Below are 22832 nucleotides of genomic sequence, written 5' to 3'. Positions count from 1 at the left end.
AATCCAAGAGTTCTCCACAATCAGGAAAATATCTCTGATGGAGAGAGCTAAGAATTCAGGTGCTGACATCCCCAGTAATACTCTTACTGGACTCTTACCTCACTATCCAGAGGACTTTGCTTCTGAGGACTTAAGGATGCTTTTTGCTGTAGAGAAAAAGGAAAAATGAACGACCAATTTAAAAGAATGTGACAGAGAAACAAAAACTCAGAACAAACCACCATAATTTGGAAGTGTTTTAAAACACAAGAAGCCTTAGTTTTTAAATAAAACATGCACTGGGGAAATTCCAAGTTTCCACTGAGCTGAAACTTCACTGATACTATTTGTAAAAAAAACAGCCTTTATTCCATACAAAAACAAAAAAAACAATTTGTTTTTGCAGATTAAAGATGCATAATAAACCCAAAATATAACCCAAGGGAGGAATTTAATTGCTGAGAATAAAGTGCTCATGAATAACAAAGGCAACAGAAGAAAAAAAAAAACAACCCAAACTGAAAACCCCCAAAGGCTCATCAATGAACAAAATGCATCCTAAAGTCTTTAACTGAAAGACTGAGCAGAATCTTTAATAAAAGCAGCTTTTCTACAAAACATTGCCAGGGGCCTGAGATTAGTCGGTGCTAATGAAAAGCCTAGTTTCAGGCAGCTAAAAATCTTCTTCTAAACTAACTTTATACATTACATAAATGCAATCTTCTCCTCTCTGCAGACCACCCTAAGCCCAAAATAATAATTATAACGTTTCTTAAATTTGTGATGGCAAGATTTGGTAGGTCACCAGAGCAGTAAACAGTAAAATAAATTTAAGTCAACTAGCATATAAACAAGTTTGCATGTTAAGCAGCAGACTACTTCATATTGACTGCACTGAAAGCGAAAGTGAAGGCGCAGTGTCCACGGGTCTGATGTACCATAAATCTGCACCCATGCTTTACCTGGAGGTAAGTCATTTATGCATCATAAAATACCAAAATAGATCAGGCAACATTATCTTCTCGTGCGTATGATTGCTTTCTTCTCTGCCAAATTTGTCTTCAAAATTAAATTGCCTCTATGCCTTCTCAAATAGAGACCCCTTCTTTCTTATACCAATCCTATCACATCTATGCAAATGAAAAATTGAGAGAATGAGGCAGACTATGTAAAAACAGAATTCTTTGCAACAATCATATCTTGGGTAAATCTCTTCCATCTTCCTCCTCAGTTCTAGTTTTGTCTGTGTTAAGCTACAGCACCAATACTGAATGTACTTAAATGCTATCTCTCCATTTTCTTTATACAGTGCATTCCATGCCCAAGAGTGTAACTAATGTACAAGTATTAATGATCTTGGCAATTAATTTTCATTAAGGGATTCAGAAAAGATAAAGTATCAAGTAGGTACTAAAAGGAGGTACCTTAACAAAGTCAAGGACAGCTTCTCTCTGAATCTGTTTTGTTCTCATCCTCTCTTCCTCGTACTGAAGCGCTGCTAGCTGGGCCTCCCGACGGGTACGCTCCATGTGTCTGCGGTGCAGCTCGGGATCTGTATTAGGAACCTGGAACAAAACAGTGCACCAGGCTGTAAAGGCAGAGCTACACAGGGTAAAACAGATGGGTTAAAGAGAAACACTCCATGTCTTATGGCTGACATCACTTTGGTTTTGCATCAAATTAATCCAAAAGAATAAAATAGTAGAATTCAATGTGTTACCTGACTGTGGTGACTTGATAGAGAGAGAAAGTAAGGTGAATCAGCTGGGGATCTGACAAATGGAAAAATAAGAGGGTTAAGTATACTTTTTATCTTAAATATAAACAAATTTTCATCCATGAATTGTCAGTGACAGACAAGTATCTCATCAAATCAGAAGAGTAACTGTTTAGTAAGCAAAGCTGTTAAACCAACCGCTGCAGTAACGGTTTAACTCATTGTGCATGACAGATATTGTACAGTCATTTCTATCCTCCTGTATTGTGACAAAATTTTTCTACAGCTCAAGATGTACCAATTGGACTGTATGTTTGGCCTATTACATTGAGATACTCAGTACTTTATACCCATTCTCTAAGAGCTGGTTAAGTAACCAATCCAGGAACTTTTCAGATGATCTTCATTTAGAGGAATAACTGGCTACTACGGTTATTGGTGGGGTGAGGGGACAAAAATTAATCAGTAGAAACTATGTTTCTTTTCCCTACCTCTCTGTCCTGTCCACATAACTCGTTAGTACTTGGTGATGCTCTCTGTTCTGCATCAAATTTAGAGTTTCAGGTCTTCGTAATTCATCAGTATCCCTGCAGGTAAACACCAGGTGGAAGGGGGATTGGCCACTGATGCATATAAACTACTGTCAGATGAATTATTCTCTAGCTTACAGCTGTTTTTCTAAGAGTAATTGCCTAGACAATTAGCTTCAGATAACCACAAAGGTGAAATTTAGGATGACTAAAGAAATCATGTTGTGATACCAAGTCAGATCACAACTACTGCAGTTCATAATTAAACAAACATAACTTAATTAACAATGATTTCAAAATGCACAAAGATGGAATCTCTATTTTAAGACTATATTCTGGTTATTGTAGGCCTTATTCTGCTCTGGAAAGAACAGAATTATTTTTAAACATTAGCACCCTCTGATATTTTCAGAACAAATCTACTCACTTCACCAATCAAGTGATGACTTCCTAACTGTCAGTGATACAAGCCATCAAAGTCACAAGGTAAACAATAATGGATCTGTCTCTTATCCATCACATCAACAATAAAAGAGAAATTTTGCAGTCAGTTCTTTGCTAGAAGGCAGCTGCTAGCACTGGCAGTTCCCAAGGTCCACAGTCTACAGCATGTTCCCTGTCATGTTGCTGCCTAGAAAGCAAGCTGATGGAAATCAAGTAGCTTACTCTTGACAGCATAGACTCTGTAACCTTTGCTCCTGGGGCAACTATGGAATAGATACACACTTACCAATGCATTTCCAAAAGAATATTAGTCCTGCTGCCCGTGTGTAGACTTATTACCTACTCTGCACAGAGAAGCTTAAGAGATGTGGAAGACCCATATGCAACAGGTCTCCTCTGTTACCTAAATTAGCATTGATGCACAAGACAAATCCATTCTTATGCTGTTTTGAACAGGCAGGACTGGGTTCAGCTAAGCGCCAAGAAGCATATTCAGACCAGAGTACACACAGCTTTTTTGCATCAGGAATGCACCACAGTCTGTCCAGAGGCACAAACTGTATTTACTGAATTAAATCAACCAACGTAAGTACTCTTGAGATGAAGTCTGCATTACATCCAACTCTAAGAGTTTTAATGGCTCCAGCATGCTGAAGAAAAAAAAAAGAGGCTGCCTGCCAAGGCATTTGCACAGAATCATTGCGGAAACAGTTTACAACTTGTGGTTGCCACAAATGAAGTATTTGGGTAATACAAGCTTAAAATATAAAAAAATTACACATTGTTATATGGCTGGTTTTACATAATTTTGAAGGCAATAACAATAGGACCTGTTTTTAGTGCCTCATTAAGAATTTCACTCTGCTGCAGCATAAGATGAACAAGCTACAATTCATTTAGATTGTTGATTAACTACTTCCACATGAAGATCTGCTGCCATCCTTAAGTTAAATTTTGAAAACACTGGATACCCTAGTGAACTACAACTTCCTTTATCATTAATATCTATCTATGTAAACAGAAGTTCTCTCCTGGCTAACTAGCCTCTTACTTCCTTCAGATATGTCATGGAATCCAGTGTTTGTAAAGTCTAATTATTTCCATGTTGACCACAAATGTTCAAATAGAAAAATAAATAAACAAAAAATCAGTCTTTCAAACCAAGAGCACTCACTTTATTTGGGAAGAACATGTCAGACTGCTGTATTATTTTATGCCTCACCTGTAGACACTACAGGATAAGGAATGCTGATACATGCTGAAGTAGTTACCCTCCTTTGTATCAGTACACCTACTGTATCTGCACATATACTACACATTTCAAAATGCTTATTAAAATGTTGCCATAACTCTGGAAAAATTTACACGCTGTTCTTGATTTTATTTTCTCTTTCAATACCATTAAAAATAATTTCTACTGACAGCATAAGCAATGACATACTTATGGCTAGCAGTTGTCTTTTTTTTTTTTTTTTTAAACATCCCTAGTACAATTGAGCTGGTTTTCTGCTGAGTCCTTGCACATTCACTTTCAATCCACAGAATACTGAAATGCTTCAGTGGCATATTAAAGGTTCTATCAATTTTGATTTTAGTTCCATTAGCAAGAAGCTATAAATTTGCTCATCTTCTTCTTTTAACTGGACACCGAAAAGGCTTTTCTCAAACCTAACCACCTCATTTATATTCTGTCCAACTCTGACCCATATTTTACAGATAAGCATTCCCTCTAATAAGCCAAGTAATCATTAAAAAGTATGGACACAATTCAAAAAAATCTACTTCATTAAACTAAGCGACCTGTTTTCAGAATTTACTCCCATTCTATCCCTTCTTCCTCTGATGTAAGCTCATGATTACGGCACAGAAAAAACACATTTTTAAATTAAACTAAACCCCCACAGTACTACAGCTACCAAGAGTCAACCAAGAGTGTGACCTCATAGCACATCAGATACTCCATAGTAACTATGGTTCCCCTAAACCTGCAGTAAATGTACATTTATCCCTTCTGTCCTTTATGTAATATAGCTTAAGTCAACTATTTATTCAAAGCACAAATTAAATCATGAAAAGCAGATATTAAGTCTGTTTAAAAGTATACACTTTAATTTGGCAGATTTCATTAACCACCTGATTTAAAGCCGAGCATTGGCCTAGAACAGCCAAGCCTTTTGATCACTGCCATTGTTAGAATACAAATTCCTAATCTGAGCAGTAATTCATAAATAAAAGTGCCATGCACACTTCTGGTGAAGCAACAGAAAACAATGTCATTTTCTAAACACATTCAGTAAATATGCGCTCTGCATTCATCACGAAACTTTGGATAAAATTACTGTTACCACATATTCTTACCTGTTTTGATGTAAATATCGTCTTGTATCCTCTGTTCTCTGAAATTCTCTGATGGATACAGGCTTTACTGGTGAGCCCTAAGCAAAATAACAGAGAAGACTAAGTTAACAACTTATTCAGAAAACTGTACATTAATGTCAAAGAATCTCTTTGCAGAGCAACATTTGTAACTACTGGTATTCAAAATACCTGACAAAGAACCACGAAACACAACTCAGGGATGTTAATTTCCAACTAGGCAAGCTCACCTTTATTCTTTCCTCCAATTTTAATAAACTTTAGTTTCAAGATTAAATATGCCTACTGGTAAATTTTAAGAGTTTAAAAACCTCCACTATTAAGAATCATGCAGGGAAAATAATTAATGAACTTAGAAGAATTGTAGAGTTAATCTCCAAAGAATGCATATACAAGTGTACAGCAATGTACACTTCTCAGAGATACAGGATACAATAGCTGATGGGTCTTTTATGATGGCCTAAAGACAAGTCACAGAGGGACAAAAAAGCAAAACATGGGATGAATGAGAACACCTTAGGCTTAATTTGAGCTATGAAATAATTTATCCCATTGGGAACAGAAACATATTGCCCTTAGTGTTATTTTAAACATCCATTAATGTAGGAAAATGGAAACTTTTCAGTGTTAACTTGCCAATTTTCACTCATGCCTGTATGCACGTTGCTATATTGCATACAGTTAGCCTTCCTAAGTCGTAAAGTATTTTGGATTGTCTTTTTAGAGAAACTACTGCTTCAGTTAAAAGCAAACAGTTTAATTTTTGTGAATAGCTAAAACCCTATTAATATCTTTTTTGATGTTGATCAATGCCTTTTCACTATCTTGAGTCCTTGGGTTGTATTGCCAATAGGTGCATTTTCTGAGTTTTGCCCTTTTGTCTATGCTTCAAGTGGCGTCAGCTTTTGTGGTTTGATATTGAATTTATGAGATCTGCAAAATGAATGCACCTCTCAGATATCTGTGTCACTGATTTTAAACACAGTAAACAGTAATATGAAGTGGACAAAACAGGGACCAGGCTGCTACATGAATGCTAAAGATCTGGGTTTTTTTTCTTCCTTCATAGACCAAGTATCTTTCTGCTTCAAAACACACAAAACTTTGAAAGGACACATTTGAATCACAGCACAATAAGTACTGTTTAAGCATATCAACCACAAAGATTTTCTCAGACAGGTTATACACTTAGTACGTACAGTGAACCACTGAACTGTGTACATAGGTATTAATGGACTGACAGAACGCAGAAGGAAACATCATGTGGCTGAAAATCTGTTTCTATAGGTTCGATTTCTGAGGACACTCTCCAAAACTGTACCATCCAAATGACTTAACAGGGAACAGTTTTCTCCATATATTCACAGCAGTGGCTGCTACAACTGAAACAAAGGCACCTTCCAGTTTTGGCAATCCATGTGATTTCAAAGCAACTCTAGTGAATTTTATTAAGGCACATTAATTCTTATGCAGCTAGAAAGCAATGAAATGACATGAGCTAAAGAAAAGTGACAGTAACTTTACTGGAATCATTGTCTGCTCCAGGACATCATTTGGATACAGTAAGCAATCAATAAAAGCAGCTATTATTAGGATAGTGTATGCTAAGTTTGCCCCTTTTTAAAAATTATTATTATTTTTCTTTTTTTCTGTAAGAGAAAACAGAGCAGTGTCTAGAGTTACTCACACCTGTTTCTAGACATTTGTAAAAAGCTGTCCAGAGAACTTTCTAACCTGTGTAGCAATGATTTTACTTATTGTTCATTCAACTGTATACCTTTCCTGACTGAAAATAGTTTTGTGCCAGGTTTATCTGAAACTACAGATGGTGTTTTGTGCTCAGAAAGGTGACTATATACATATCCAAGTCTGTACATGTAGGTGCAAAGCCTTGCTCAACAGTCTAAGAGAGAAAAAAATAATTCTCTGCAAAGAGTAGGCTTTCTGAAAAGTCTGAATATTTAAGTTAGTCTAAACTTAAAATGGATGCTCAAGACATTGAGTTTACTGGCAAATAATTTATAATCAACATGAACAGCCAAATTAATAGAGTTGCAAAATTCTTGTACTAAATCTTTATGCTGATAACAATCAACATTTTTCCCTTGAGAAGGTCAGTGTATATTTAGTACTACCAAGTAAATGTTAACAATTTTCTAGGTTTCACCAATTACCAGTTGGAAGCATCAACTTCAATGTTTTTTGAAGATAGCACTCCTTTGGAAAAAACATTTGCTTCACGTATGCCTAAAGCACAAGCTTGCAAGAACCCACATGACAGGAAAACAGTGTGGCTGCTTTAGACTTATTCCTCATATCCCAAAAGGCACTGGGGAGCAGCTTAACACTCCAGCTCTGACCCTCCACAAAGCACAACATTGTGCTCTTCCTCCAGATCAGACCTATTTTTGTAATTTTTTTTTTTAAATTAATACCCCCCCCCCCCCAACCAAAACAAACCCCCAAAACAACACCCAAAGAAAACCTCTGGGGAGAAGCAGCATTAATACCATCACAAAGGCTTTCCTGGGGTGTATGAATTCAACTAATTTAAGTAAAAGCACCACCTCATTAGAGATTCGCCGCTGGTCAATATATGCCATGAATTGTGAGCTGAGGCTGTCTGAGTCCATGCACTTGGGTTGCCTCACCTCTTCCTCCTCCTCTTCTGTGGCACAGCTATCAATATAGTCGATCTGATCGAGATCATGTTCCACTTGACATTATACACAAAGAAACACCCATAATTAGATAACCAACAGGAGAGGAAAAAAAAACAACAAAAAAGCAACGTCAGGAACTAACACCCTACTGTTTTTCTTTTGTCTGGGAAAGCTCAGCCTTAAAGCTCTTGGATTTTGCCAGGCTCACTAACATTTGTTAAACATCAAATTTTGAAATAATGATAAAATTTATGCTTTTTAAAAAGCAATGAGAAACATGTATCAAGCATGTAGTTTTATATTGCTGGCCACAGATACTTTTGCAATGACTGAAAAGGTAAAGTAAATACTGTGATTTTTTTTCAATACCGAAAACCATCTATCAAAATCTGTCAGCTAACACCATGACTGTACAATGATTTGTGTATGTTTTGAATAATTTCTCTTGGTTCTAATTAATCTCTGTCAGAAAATTAGAATGGATATGACAGATACCTCTACTATTTTTACTACTACAACAATAAAACAGAGGGCAGCATGTCCAAGTTATCTGGATGCAATGCAATGAATATAAAAAGTCTATGAGGAAATAACAAAGGACAGTACAGAAGGCAAGAAAATCCCTCTAAAACAACATAAAAGCATCTGCAGTTTTATTTTAAAAGGAGGAATTAAAAAAGAAATTAAGAACCACTGAAATGAGAGCAAGAAACAGCACAGTTTGGCTAGCATTGATTTTCCTTTGTGTGGGCGATACTATGTAGGGCAATTTTTTCACTTGTCACTGCTTTTTACACATTCTGCCCCGGGGTTCTGAGAGTCATGACATTGAGCAAACTACCCTAGTGCAAAATACCGTGCTGGGGATGAAGGGGAAAGCATAAGCTCCCTTTCTGAGCACTAGAGCTTTCTTTTTCTTAAAACTCTCCCCAAACTTGCCCCAGACTCTCTTGCAGACATTCTTTTTCTACTCCCCCGCCCCTTTCCTGCTTGTCTAAAACAGACTTCTCTTTGCCTTACCACACAATCTAGCAACTGTTACTGCCAAAGCCACCTCCTCTGCTACAACCATCCAAAATAGCATTCCTATATACTTTGGCTTCATTAAATCTCCATCTCAGTTTCAAACCGTAAAAGAACCCTCAACAAAACAAACCAAAACAGAGCCCTTCTTTCCAGCCTTGCTTGTTAAATAACAACAACAACAACAACAACAATACAGTAGAGAGTGAAAGAAGTTAGTATCTGTGTTAGGAACACAAAATTGGAAGCGATCTCCTGGATCACTGACAGCCACATGCTATGGCTTGTGCCCCTCTCAGATACTCCTACTCATGAACTGATTGTGCTCCATCTTAAAAGAATAGTGAGGCATTTTGAAATCCCTGGTGTACAAAACCCAAAAGAACAAAATAAAGTTAGTCTTGGAGGTGGAGCTGGCAGCACCACCTGTTATTAAGGCTGCCGAGAGCTTCCCATGACACCATGTCTTCAATTCTTCTAACTTTGCCAAAATTTAACTGTTTGAACTGAATTTTTTGTCCGTTAATGTGTAAAACAGTGCAAGTCAACCAAAAGTTTCAGATATTTCTAGAAGGCAGCAAAGAAAACAAAATATTGTGGCACAGAAGAGTAAGACCAAGAAAAGAAGACAGCAAAAGATGAAGATGGGGATGAGGAGGGAAGAGAGAAGAAAAAGTGGGAGTTGGGCAAGGAAGATTAAAAGTAGCTGGGAAGGGTGACACTCAGATAGGGAATATGAATTGTAGCCATTAGGGGAAATGGAAAACGGGGAGCAGCTGAGAAAGAAGAAAAATGAATCAAAGTATATGGGGATGAGATCTAATAATAATTAGTGCAGAAAAATGGAGAAGAGGGAATGATTGAAAAAACCTAACCTGGAAGAAGGCTAAAATTGGGACATATAAACAAAGAGACAGTGGTAGGTGCAGATTACTGGAAGTTAAAATGGAGAAGGACTACAGAGATCAAGAAACATGGAAAGCGCTATCACCTCTTGAACAAATATGAGGGTGCTACTGTAAGACTGCAGGAAACCAATTGAGAAGGTGCAAAAAAGCAATGTCATTCACAAATACCAGTCCCTCCTAGATGGCTTGCATGTTTGGATTAAAACCCAAGACTGCTGAATGAGGCACTTTTGCTACTCGGAAATACAAAATTCCCTGACAAAATTGCCCATCCTGTTCTGACAGCAGTCAGCACAGAGCACTGACAATTTACTACTGCTGTAAATTTTCCCCAGTAGCTCAAGCAGCAAAATTCCATGCACTGAAATTCAATATTCCAAAATACTCTGTGAAGCAGTTGGAGACTTTAACATAGCACATATGCAGAAGCTGACACAATGTTTCCCAAATAATCTTAATTCTGATGCTATTTGATTTTGCCTTGTAACATCCTTAATACAACAGTGTTTTTACACTATTCACACAACAGTGGTTTTGTATAATTCCACCTAGACCTTTCTCTTTTTTTCCTCTTTAGACAACCTAGTATTTATAGCAAATATTCTAGAACTTTAATAATGATGACAATAAATATTGTTAGCCAAAGATCACTATTTACCTCCACCATTAGTTACGACTGTGCTCCCTCGGTTTTCTTGATACTGACTTTCTCTTCGCAGTCTCTGTTCTTTAGTGATCTCTGCTACACGTAAAGGGAGATCTGAGAACTCATCTGTTGGCTTTAGAAAATGAACAGTGAAGTCAAGAAACACTTTTCTTTGGAAACATCATTTAGGAAGCTACTACCTCTTGATTTGACTTTTACTTCAACTATCCTGTTTTGCTCCTACAAAACGCTAACTTAAAGCAAAATACAGCTACAGTGTATTGTTTTTAAAAAACATGTATTTAAGCTTTCTTAAAAAACCAGCTTGCCTACAGTTTTGTTTGCAATATCTGCAAGTGCTTGAAAACATCCCAGGATGGAAACTCCTAGAACCCTCTCAAAAACCAAGCTATGAGTGCAAGCAGGCATATGGAGTATAGCTCACTGAAACATTTTAGGTCTTGGCTGCTGCCTTTTCTAGCTGTCCCAAGAGGAAAAGGGATCTTCTTCCTGGGAAGAATAATTGACAGTCTCCTTGCTAAGAGATCCCATTTTCCTGCTTCTAAATGGCAAACAGACTTTAACATTTGAAAGAAGCTGCAAAGACAGACAACGAAATTTTCACCTGGTTTTCGAAGCTTAATTTTCATGTTCAGATTTATTTTATTGAAACAACTACTCATGAGTAATTGTAGTTGACTCAACATTGTAATACGATACAGTTATAAGCTTTTTTTTAAAATGAGGAACCCCATTTTCCCCATCTTTTATGCTCCAGTAAATTAATCTGTCATGCACTGTTTTATACATTTCTCTTATTATTTCCAACTTTGTGTCCATCCCATATAAAATTATGCTTGTTTTTTTCCAATAAAACAACAAATAATTTTGGCTCAAGACAACCTGCACACTAGCATATACATGTTACCTATTGAATATGCTTCCAGATGTATACTTATTAGTCCTCTTTCCTGTACAATACTGCACTCAACAAAAATAAAGCTGCAACACTTACTTCATTCCCTGACCATCTTTTGTCCCCGCTGTCCACACTATTGAAGCCAGAATCAAGTGCTCCATACGGACGACTGGAATAGAGTTCCTCATGGCTGTCAAACACACAGTTTTAGTTACTTTAATATATACACCACCAAAAGCTTCTCAGCTATAACAGAACAAAAGCAGAATAAGCTACCAAGCACAGTTGCAGCGTGTTCACAAGCTCAGCATATTAGAAAGCATCATACTGCATTTGCCACACAGAACAAGAAGCATGTGCTTACAACTACAAACGTACTTCAGTCAGCTGTCCACCTGCCACTGCCTAGCATTTTAAGAGCTAATCTGATCCAAAGTATATATCCATACTTCAAACATTTCCCAAGCAGAAATTATGATAAAGTAAACTGCAAAGTGGTCTCTTATTTCACTGTTTAACAAGTCAAACTTTCAGTTTCTGCTACTTGTGTTTTGGCTGAAAAACACCATCCCACAAACTTTTTCGTAAGTAAGCATAAACCCATGCAAAATTACTAAAAATACAGAATATATTTCTACACAAAAGTATGCAAAATGTATTACATAACTATCTTCTGTATCATAATTACCTAAGAAACTGTGCAGTAAGCTGGACAGCATTTCAAATACTTCATAATATAATAAATATAGAAGTACAGTTTTCACCTACAGAGCCTGACTTTGTCATTGACATGTCTAGACAAAGGCATGAGACATGTGCCTAGTGTTACAATACACATGACCAAACAGCCATACAGTTCTTCTCTAAATTTCTGGGCTTAGAAACGACATAATTCAGCAGTACAGCCATCACAGATGTCAAGTCTGGCAACTGCTGCAGATAGCTACAGTAAAGGGACAATGGGACTTGTCTGATCCACTGCAGATGGCATTTCACAATGGCTCAACTGTCCTACTGGCACTCGATGCCCCAGGGAGAACTGCAGCAGTAATTACTACATAATACACAAGGAAGAACGAATTTCAGGAAGCTAATTGCTTCACCCCATCATAACTAAATTGCAGGTCATTTTCTCACTGGTATTGCTCTCAAGTTGTTGCTCCTTCCGAAATCCCTCTTCCAGGAAATACTTATTTTCAAATCACTCATTATTATTATTATTATTATTATTATTATTATTATTATTATTATTATTTTTTATGCAGCACTGTATGCATGCATGGGACTTTGTGGAACAGTGACAGACTATTATCCTGGGCTATTTGAATTTTCAGACAGACATAAAATAGGAAAAAAGTAAGAGGAGGGATGGAGGGTTACACATGAGAAACGTTAGGCTATACATCTGTTTCTATGCAGATGTACACCAAAAGACAAGGTCTTGTATCTGCATGGAGTTTTGATTAACTCAGAAGAGTTCCACCTTTATGGCCCTGTATTTGAACAGAAAGATCATCTGCATAATAAACCTCTAGAAAGAAAAAAGGGGAAAGAAAAAACAACTCTCTTCTTTTGGGTAGGGAAGAAAAAAGAATGACCATGAAATCGCCCAGTGCAGTTACAGAACTATTAACTTGAATCACTGACAACAGAACCATACTTACCCTAACAGTTCATAGTACTTAAATATTAGACTTAAAACATGGGTCAGAGAAAAGAAAAATTCATCTGCAGTATAATTCCATTTTAAATGCATCAATATTTTCAGAATCTCCTGAGAACCGTGTTGTAAGTTGAACAATTATTGCAAATTGAAGAATATCAAAATGACTATTTGGCTACATCTCAAATATGGGTAAGTATTTTGATACACATTTTCTTCTTTTAGCCTTCCTTTTCAATTAGAGATTTTTAAAAGCTATACATCTAGCACTAAGGTTATCTGGAAGCTCAAAAATTCATAATCACTGTTACCAGGACTCTTCTCCTTTTTAACATGAAAGCTGCTTTCTGTCTCCCCAGTTGTCACATCTAAAAACAGCTATTCAATGCTGCACATTTTATATGTTTATAATAATACAGCAGCCATCCTGAAATCAGTTGAGACTTAAGATTTTTATTCCTCCCTGACTAACAAGCTACAAGGAACAACAATTAGGCATTTGGATAGATCAGAGCATTTTGTGGCAACTACAACTTAGCCAGGAAGCTATGGAAGGCTTGAAATCAAAGGATGAGAAGCTAAACGCCTGGTAAGGCCAACAGCCAAAGGAAAGACAATCCTTGCCAACATTTCAAAGACACAGCTCCAAAGCCTACTAAACCATGTATTTTTACCTCTGTGCTGGTTTTGGCTGGGATAGAGTTAATTTTCTTTCTAGTAGCTGGCATAGTGTTATGTTTTGGATTTAGCAGGAGAATAAGGTTGATAACACACTGATGTTTTCAGTTGTTGCTACATAGCGTTTACACAGAGGCAAGGCCTTTTCTGCTTCTCACACCACCCCACCAGCGAGTAGGCTGGAGGGGCACAAGAAGCTGGGAGGGGACACAGCCAGGGCAGCTGACCCCAACTGACCAAAGGGATATTCCATACCCATATGACATCATGCTCGGCATATAAAGCTGTGAGAAGAAGAAGGAAGGGGGGGGCTGTTCGGAGTTATGGTGTTTTGTCTTCCCAAGCAACCATTATGTGTGATGAAGCCCTGCTTTCCTGGAGATGGCTGAACAGCTGCCTGCCGATAGGAAATAGTGAATGAATTCCTTGTTTTGCTTTGCTTGTGTGCGTGGCTTTTGCTTTACCTATGAGACTGTCTTTATCTCAGCCCATGAGTTTTCTCACTTTTACCCTTCTGATTCTCTCTCCCATCCCACTGTGAGGGAAGTGAGTGAGTGGCTGCGTGGTGCTTGGTTGCTGGCTGTGGTTAAACCACGACAACCTCCTGTAAGAAAGAACAGTTGCCCAAGTCCCAGAATATTCACTACAGTGGTTCATGCATGAGTACTTCATATTTTAAACTTTTTAACTCCAGACTACACCAGTCTGCCTCAGTGCCAAAAGAATTGCTACACAGCTTCAACAGTTCTGACTCCTCTTCACTCCAGCACCAACCTGAGCTGCTCTGAATTTCAGTGTTGCAAATGAGAGAATGGCTGCAGCAGATCAAAACTTGCTGCAAGATAAATTTCACATTGCCTATGTTTAGAAAAGGACTGAAACAGACAAGATTTCGCTCTGGTAAGACAGTTTGATATAATTTGACAAGGCTAAAACAAATAATGAGCTGCACTAGAACCTCCAAACCACACTTTCTGCCATAATGTTTCAGAGTATCTTGCTTTATTAACAGCATTAACAACTTTGTTATTAAAAAATGTTTGATCAAGAGTGGACTGACAGTACGACTCAAACTTCCTTAAACTTTAAGAACTTCTGCCTCCCATTTTCAGATTCTTAACCTCCATGGTATTTCACCCAGCCTATCAGATAAAACATCAATGAAGTCTAGGTGTACTGACTGATATCTTACTTCTGATGGTCACCCTTGAAGATAACAAACATAAAGCTCTTGTGACTTGCCTGGAAATACTAACTATATTGTAGGTGAATGCTTTTATTTCTCTCATCCCAAGTTCCAAAAGAATATAATTTGGAATCCTCTCTTCTACTGGATCATTCTACCATCTTCTCCTAACATTTACTCTGATCCATGGACAGTTCTTCCATGGGTACATGAAGACAGGAGGCATCACTTGCAACACTAAATGCCCTGAACAGCATGGTAACAACAAATAATTCTACCACCAATTCCTATCTCCTCTTGGGGATAGAAATACAGCTAAAAAAGCCAGCTGAAGCTCATTTCATATGGCTGAATCTGGAAGAAACTCTAGAGAAAGCATCCTCAACCAGTTCTCCACTTGTTTTTACATTCATGATTCAAAGCTATGATTAAAATACATTAATTCTTCTCATTTCACAAAAGTAATTAACGAAAACTTCCATAGTAATATACAACTACAGACAACAATAAATCAGTAAGCACATAGCCCACTAATTTTGTTGGAATCTCTCTTAAAAAACCCTACAACCTATGCTAGAGATAAACAGATCACGACATTTTATCATTTAGAGCCTTTTCAGTAACAGGACAGTATCCTCAGTATTATGCAGAAACCATCTGCAACAGCTTATACTCTAGGAAACTGAGTAACAATCATAAAATGCTCATATGTTGACCTCATCTAGAAAAATAATTTAAGACATTCAGTGCTGATGAGGAATCACTCTGTCAGTCCCTCATGCAAATTCTTCTTCACAAATCTGACTCATGATAATTTATTGTGAGGCCCTCTGACTTGTGTTTTGTTGCTGCTAAGGCAGCGGTACATCCTTTAGCAACTTACTCCTCCAGACTTTATTACCACCTTCCAAGATGACTGAGGTAATTTTTATATATATTTAGTTTCATACTTCACTGACTCTCTCTCTTGTATATCATGTAACAGAAATAAATCTTAACTCCTGCTTTTCTCTAGACATCTTAATTTAGCAGCTGATATGGCTGACTGTTCCAATATTTGTGTTACAATGCTAAGCAATAGTGCCAAGTGAAAGCTTGCCAAAAATAACAGTTTACTAATGGGGTGGAGATCAGCATTTACACCTGTGGTTTGAGCACAGCAGTTATAAAATTCTGTACAAAAGGTTAAAAATCACAGCAGGGATGTACCTCAGTAAGTATGTGGAAAACATTAAGATCTTATAAACTGAACACACATGTTAACAACATGAGAGCACACCCCCTGTACTATGAAGATACCAACACTCTCTTCTTACTGTGTATCAATTCTAACTGCCTTTCATATGATATTGCCCAGGTTTTCTTCTGAACTGCTCCTCGCTTCTTATATAGTGGCACCTTGTTAGAATGCACCATGAGGTAACATAAACGGTATTACTGAAAGCCACCTCCATCAATGCACTTACCAAAGAACAATCCTTGGATCTATTTTTTTTAAAAACTCAGATGACTGAGAAAATTTTCCTGAATGTCATCAAAACTAGGAACTTGGATTGTGCCAAACTTACCAAGATCCAAATCCCATGGGTCTCCTATCATAATCAGGCAAGTCTGGAGCTATCTTGCATGCTTCTATGTTCAGGTATTTAAATATGTGAATTTTTCCTTTTATACATATCTTAAAAAATAAAAATAAAAAAATACATAAGTATAACTTGATAATACATTTTAAAGTACTCTACAGACATTTAACCTGTAGTTGAGAGTAATAAATGAGCACATTTATGTCAACCAATGAAACTTTTCTTCTTCTGCATTTTAGAAACAGCTATAGTGGAGCATCACGGGATGCCCGTGATAGACAAATGGAAGCTGTCCTCCAAGTACATCTGGTCTGCATGCAACTTTGTCAGCTGGATGCTGAAATTTCATCATGCAAACAAGACATAAGCATTTACAAGTACTAGAATTTATACCCTTGGCATCAGAACAGATGCATCCCACCCATGCCCAGCTTTGAATGGCAGTGGCAGACTGCCAAAGCAAGCTCAAATTTAAAGTGAATGAAGCCAGTAACAGCTGTCTTTGCTTTCACAAGGGAAGCAAAACCCTACTGAAACTACAGGTCTTAGCAAGTGCCACTCTTGACTCAGAAGCAGCAGCTCACAGTAGAACCTGTAATACTCAAGGGCTTATATACCCACATTAAAAATCAAATTAGTCACTAACCATATTGTGGTTTCTAGCTCAAAGGCCATTTTGAGCACTCTGCTGCAAAGTGAACCAGCACACAGCAGCACTGAGGCCTCAGTCAAAATTCTGACATTTGAGTGGCACAAAATCAGTCTTGCCTAACAGAGCTTCCTTTCTCTTACACTGAAAGCAGAAATGTTTAGCTAACATTAGTACAATGCTAACAGTGGAATTCTTAGTAATATCCCATAGGTGAGACCACTAATACAGTACAGTGAGAAGAAAAAGGGATTTTTTCAAGCTGTGCTGTATATTTAACACTTTTAGACAATACAATTTATTGAAAGTCCTCTTGTTCTTAAATAAAGTTTGTAATATAATCCTTCAGCTTTTAACTTCATTCTGCCCTTTTTAGTTCAACTATTCACCTGAATTCCTAGCTGCAGTTTACCTGTGCAGGGGGTGACTGGAGAGGGTTGTTCTCTAACATGATGGTCTGCAGATGTCTGAGGTTCCTATAACAAACTGGTATTGTTGTTATTTTATTGCAGGAGAAATCTAATCGAATCAGAGGCAACTCAGCAAGCTCTATAGAGACAGAAAATAAACATACAATCCAGCAGATTAAAAAGGTGTTAAAAAAAAAGCAACAGTATAAAAATACGTATTTTACAGAATAACTAAGTATGTTGCTTCTCAGGAGAAGATAAAGCTATTGAAAATAAAGAAGTGCTTGAAGTTTCTGCTGTTATAACTGACAGCCTTTATCTCACCTTCAGGTAAACGCACCAAATTATTTCTTCTGACATTTAGGTCCCTCAAGGATTCCAAATTGCCAATCTGTGGAGGTATTGTCTGTATTTCATTACAGCTCACATCCTACAAAGCAAGAGTAAAGAATGAGTTACCACTGACTGGTAAGCCTCTGTTAACTAAAATATGTAGCACTTTATTTAGGGACTGAAAGAAAAAGACAACTATTTACATAACACCTCAGATCCTTATATTCATTAAATCTCATTGCTGATGTGAAGCATTCTCATTTTAAATACATGGGGAAATAAAAGCTTTAAAAGATTAACTTGAAATAAACTTCTATGTCTGAATGTTTATCTCATTCTAGTTATTCCGTATTATTTGAGACAGCACAACTTGCTACATATAAGCTTTTTGTAGAAACAAATGCACCAAGAGCTCTAATTCCATTCAGCCTTCCTTTCAAAAATAGGGAAGACTCTTAAACTGACACAGATAATTTGCTCTCCAGTGCAAGGCATCTTTCCCTCATATAGAATTTTTTTTAAAATCTCAGAGTACTTCAAACTCTTTTCTAACACCTCTATACAAAGTCAAAAACAGTTGGAGATACTATGGCAGACAGAAATCTTCCTTAGGCTAAGAGCAGATTTAAGTAACTTGCCATTGCATAAAAGTGACTTGTTTACAATCACAAAGTTCTCAGCAGAATGAGAAACCAGATGTCGATCCTGCACATGCCCAGATAACATCCTAATTACTGCATTATTTTGATCAGTTTAAAAAATGGTTATTTCTCCTGAAGCACCTCTGAACCTATTAAACACATGAATTAAAAATTAAAGACTGAATAGTAATAGTTAAAAAATAACTGTATACTTACAAGCTCTGTCAGCTGTCTGAGCTGTCCAATTTCTTCAGGTATTGAAACCAACTTATTATTACTCGCTATCAAAACTTTTAGTGGTAGACTACAGAGGTGCACTGGCAATGTTGAAAGCTGGTTTCGACTTTTTGGACAGAAAGAAAACAAAATCATCAGAACTAATGAGAAATCACCTCACATTTTAATGCAATGAAAGACACATACAAAGAGCACACTTCATTTGGATGATCAACTCTGGTTTTATATAATTACTGCAAAAGTAGTTCCATGAAGTTGTTCTTCATTACTTGCTCTATCTAGTTTTGTGTGAAGAAACTCTGAATATCAAGTACCAAGACTGATCAGATGATCTTTTGAACTCAGAGCTGGGGAATATGACATTTTCATGCCCTTCCAGGTGCTTCTGGTAACTGGTCACCCTCTGTCACAAATGAGTATGTTTGAACAAACAAGTGCAAAAGCCTTTCTGATAGGTAGCATTGCAGGTCAGCACATACAAAATGCCACAGAAAAAGTCATTACTTACTGAATATTTAAAGTATACTTCTAATTGAGTAAGTCATGTGGATCAAGCATCTTGGTATGATGGATTTCCCTATTCCAAAACCCAGTCTTGGACATTTCATAATAAACTACTATTAAAGCAAATATGAGGTCATATGACTGGACCGTAACCTCAGACTAGAATCAGGCAGGAGAAGGATGGATTGTAAAAGAGAAAGATTCCCTTTAAAAATAAAACATAGCAAGAAGCGGTGACTGGATGATTAGAAAGAAAGTTATTAGGATCTTAAATAAGGCTTTGATCAGATGTTGACATTCAGCAAAGTATGCTACTGTATTTTTTCATGCTTAAAACCCAGATTTCCCTGCTAGTGAAGCAATAAAAAAAAGTTCTAAGCAGTAGATGAACGAACAGCAGCTTTTGAAAGGATAATAATTGGATTGCACCTACTAGACATCATAGCAATAGGAAACCCATACCTGATTCATATCCTATTCCTACAATTCTCACCATCAATAAAAAAAGAAAATAAAGAAACATAAGCATACTAAATTGGCAAAAGTGTAACACCAGAAGGGAATAGCCTGAAGTTTTTCTTGATTGATATCACAGCCAATTTGTGACAAGGAACTTTCTACACCTCTTAAAAGACCTTCTACAAATGGAGGATGCTGTACACAGTTGAATTTCATCAACAGACTAAGTTGCAGCAATCAGCTTTTAGTGCTGACAGAGAAGTGTTAATGCTTAAGAAAGATCTTTAAAAGCCACCAGTACAGTGAAGGCAAAGGAAAATTGCATAAGCCTTATTCAGCTGCTGAGAGCTGAATTGTAAAGACTATCCAAAAGCTTTACCATCTCTTTTCAGCCTGTATTTCACATGAAAACTACTGGAATTTATTTTGGGAGTCTAAGTTGGAATTAGCTTTCTTCTTCGTACCCCACTTCTACAAGCTGCTGCTTAATCCTCACGTTCCCTGATCCACCTAAGTGGGTAAGACTGGTTCAGGTTGCTTTGATTCAGTAACATTCAATATAACATGATTATTACATACCATGTTAGCATTACTTATGGATGCATCAAAATTTATAAACCTACACTATTGATGCTAAAACAAATTTCTAAGACAATCATTACCTGATATTTAGAAATGTTAAAGACTGTAAGTTCAAAACAGCCTCTGGGATATATCGAATGCAGTTCTGGTACAAGTTAAGACTCTCGAGGGAGACAAAGTGACATGCTTCTGCTGGAAGCTCTGACAGTCTGTTCCGTGACAAATCTGAAAGGAGGGGAAAAAAAGAAACATTCAGTAAACCAATCTGAAAACTTCATGAGGACAAGTATTTTCTGTATATTCGCCATCACAGTGGGAACAGTTGGACACGAATCAGTTGCGCTAACCTGCCTGCAAAAGTTTCAGGATTATGAAGTGACTCACTTCACACATGAAATAAATCAAGATCTTTTAAAATCTTACAGCCACAATGAGAAAAAGAGAGCCAGATGCAACACTCCTTTCATAGTCACGCTTTCATATCCCAAACTGCCTTATGCTTAGAGGAAGCCAGTTTAAGATCCTGAAAGCCCAGCTTCAAAAATCTGTTCCAGGACCATCTTTAGATTATGGAGTTGGTAATGGGTGGGCAGTGCTGTAATGAAAACAATTAGAAAGTACTTTTCTCTCAGCCCCCTGCTAAGGTACTCTCTGCTACATGGAAATCTCAGCTTCAAATTTCTGGTCCAAAATATATACTTTATATATAGATACACGCATATTCATAGGTAACAGTTCCAACAGGGGAAACATGAAGCACACACCTTAAACAAGACTTCTATACTCTAGCCAAAGTATTTCCTCCTTCAGAGATACCAGTTCAAGCCTGTAATCTCAACCAGGCAATGGAAGGATTTTCAGTAAAGGGTCTTCCCAGCTGCAGAGAAACGCTCTGCTTTCTGCTACCAGTAAGGTTTACTGTTTCTTTGTGATCATACATTCCTTGCTTGGCAAGAGACAACAGTTTAACCAAAACTCCTACCAAATGTTTGTATTTGAAGAATCAATATTTTTCCTTAGCCAGTTCCAATTACCAGTCTATAGGTATAAAATATCCGTCAGTATTACTCTCCTTCAAGAGTAAAACTCCATTGTGATAACAATGCAGTTGCAAAGGGTTCTTTTTTCTTTAAAGGTCAAGGCAACCTCTTGCTTATAAATGCCAAAGACAGTTCTCACAAACACACACTAACAATTCCTGCTTCCTAACACACCCAGCTCTTAATTCTGACAGGAGTTATGCTTACATCAAGAGCACCTTGTGTCAGCAGGGAGTTCCTATAGACATACTGCCTGTTTAATAAACTGACGCTTCACCTTTACATTTTTAAGGGAGGGCAGACATTCATTGTAAAAACCCATCTAACCTGAATCGGTGTCATGAATGATTAAAAAAAAAATAATCCAAATTTAATTGCTATTTTCTTTATTTGTTTTGAATTTCAATTTCTCCTCATCAGCATAAAAGGATAAAAGCTCCCACCACAAAACACATACAATAAACTGACATAGTAATTTCTGTATCTTTACTCCCCAAAGGAACCGTCCAATACAGATTACTTTTTAAAGACTGCAAATGCAGATAGGTCTTGCATCTCTTGACATTATTTTTTTCTTTTAAAAGGGAAGCTTTTCCAGAGTAAAAAAGCCTTCCTCAGAGATATCCTGCCTACCATTGTTCCAATGTATGCTGCTCTGGGTTGCCCAAGGAAAAGAGGTCACTTCAAGTGCAGCTGGAACTGACTCTAGGTCTACCTCAATGCTTAGAGCAAGCCATGAGCTACTACTGATAAAAAACCAGTAATTAAAAATCTCAGTAGAAAGAATTACTATGAAAAACTTTCTAGAGAAAAACCTCCAGATGTAGTTCAATGTACAAGTGGGAAGGAACTGCATTATCTAACCTACAGGTACGACTGAAGCTAACTATAGCAGAGGCTATGATGGATATAAAGTTAAGCAGATGTTGCAGGGTGCACACAGATAAGAAAACATGAAAATCATGGAAACTTCTAATCCACTGAAACAAAAAGGTAACGGGAAACATAACAAAACTCCTTCTCTGTTCAGCAATGAGTATTTAAAAAAAAAAATTAAAAAAATAAAAATAAAAAAACCACACAACATGCTTCTTTCCAGCTTGTATCAGGCTAAAACATGACCTCAGCTTAAACTTGTCCAAACTTGATTTTGAAAAAACAGCACTTTTAAATGAACGTTTCCGACCAGCTGTAATAGTGGGAGCTAAAACTACAAAATAATAGAAGTCGTCAGCATTAAGTCTGCATTGCATATCTAGAATTGTTTAATTGCCTTATGAAAGAAAACGGAGACCTCTCCCCCCTTTTCTATTTTTGGAGACCTTTTTTTCACCCATTTTTCTTTTCTTCTAAGAGTGAAGAAAAACTTGCACTTACAGATTGCTAAAGACAGCTTCCATAAACATCCTAATCTTACCATATGCTAATCCAGATAAAATATCAGATAATTGTGTTAAATGCAAAGAAAGACCACTGTGATGGATCCTGCTTCCTGTTACTGCCAAACCCAAAGTTTTCTTACCGCTGTTGCTCATCCCAGGCCCTTTGTATTGTCAGAGTTTGTGGTAAACTGTGATCAGAATTTAATACAACGGTTTTTCTGATCACCTCACCACACAGCCCCACAAACCCTGTGCCAGCACTGGGGAAAAACAATGGTGC

At 37.1% G+C, this 22832-nt stretch overlaps 1 protein-coding gene across 17 annotated transcripts in view; it reads right to left on the bottom strand.

Annotated features, from left to right (window-relative positions):
* The window catches only part of LRCH3 (leucine rich repeats and calponin homology domain containing 3), a 70898-nt gene that overhangs the window by 21823 nt on the left and 26243 nt on the right, over positions 1-22832 (bottom strand). For 10 of the 17 annotated variants that reach the window (XM_052804623.1, XM_052804625.1, XM_052804628.1 and 7 more), the window contains exons 2-14: positions 20211-20355; positions 18565-18691; positions 17699-17804; positions 17377-17513; positions 16301-16410; positions 11302-11395; positions 10299-10419; positions 7614-7762; positions 5029-5105; positions 2188-2283; positions 1700-1751; positions 1404-1544; positions 99-146 (exon numbers count right to left, since the gene is read on the bottom strand). In XM_052804623.1, coding sequence (XP_052660583.1) covers positions 99-146; positions 1404-1544; positions 1700-1751; positions 2188-2283; positions 5029-5105; positions 7614-7762; positions 10299-10419; positions 11302-11395; positions 16301-16410; positions 17377-17513; positions 17699-17804; positions 18565-18691; positions 20211-20355 — 1403 coding nt within the window. The remainder of the gene's footprint in view (positions 1-98; positions 147-1403; positions 1545-1699; positions 1752-2187; positions 2284-5028; positions 5106-7613; positions 7763-10298; positions 10420-11301; positions 11396-16300; positions 16411-17376; positions 17514-17698; positions 17805-18564; positions 18692-20210; positions 20356-22832) is intronic. The other 7 variants (XM_052804627.1, XM_052804638.1, XM_052804639.1 and 4 more) reach the window with 3 other exon arrangements.

The sequence above is a fragment of the Harpia harpyja genome, chromosome 12, assembly GCF_026419915.1.
Source record: "Harpia harpyja isolate bHarHar1 chromosome 12, bHarHar1 primary haplotype, whole genome shotgun sequence".
NCBI classification, from domain to species: domain Eukaryota; kingdom Metazoa; phylum Chordata; class Aves; order Accipitriformes; family Accipitridae; genus Harpia; species Harpia harpyja.
The sequence above is the reverse complement of the archived record's forward strand: the minus strand, read 5'-3'. Positions and strand labels throughout refer to the sequence as shown.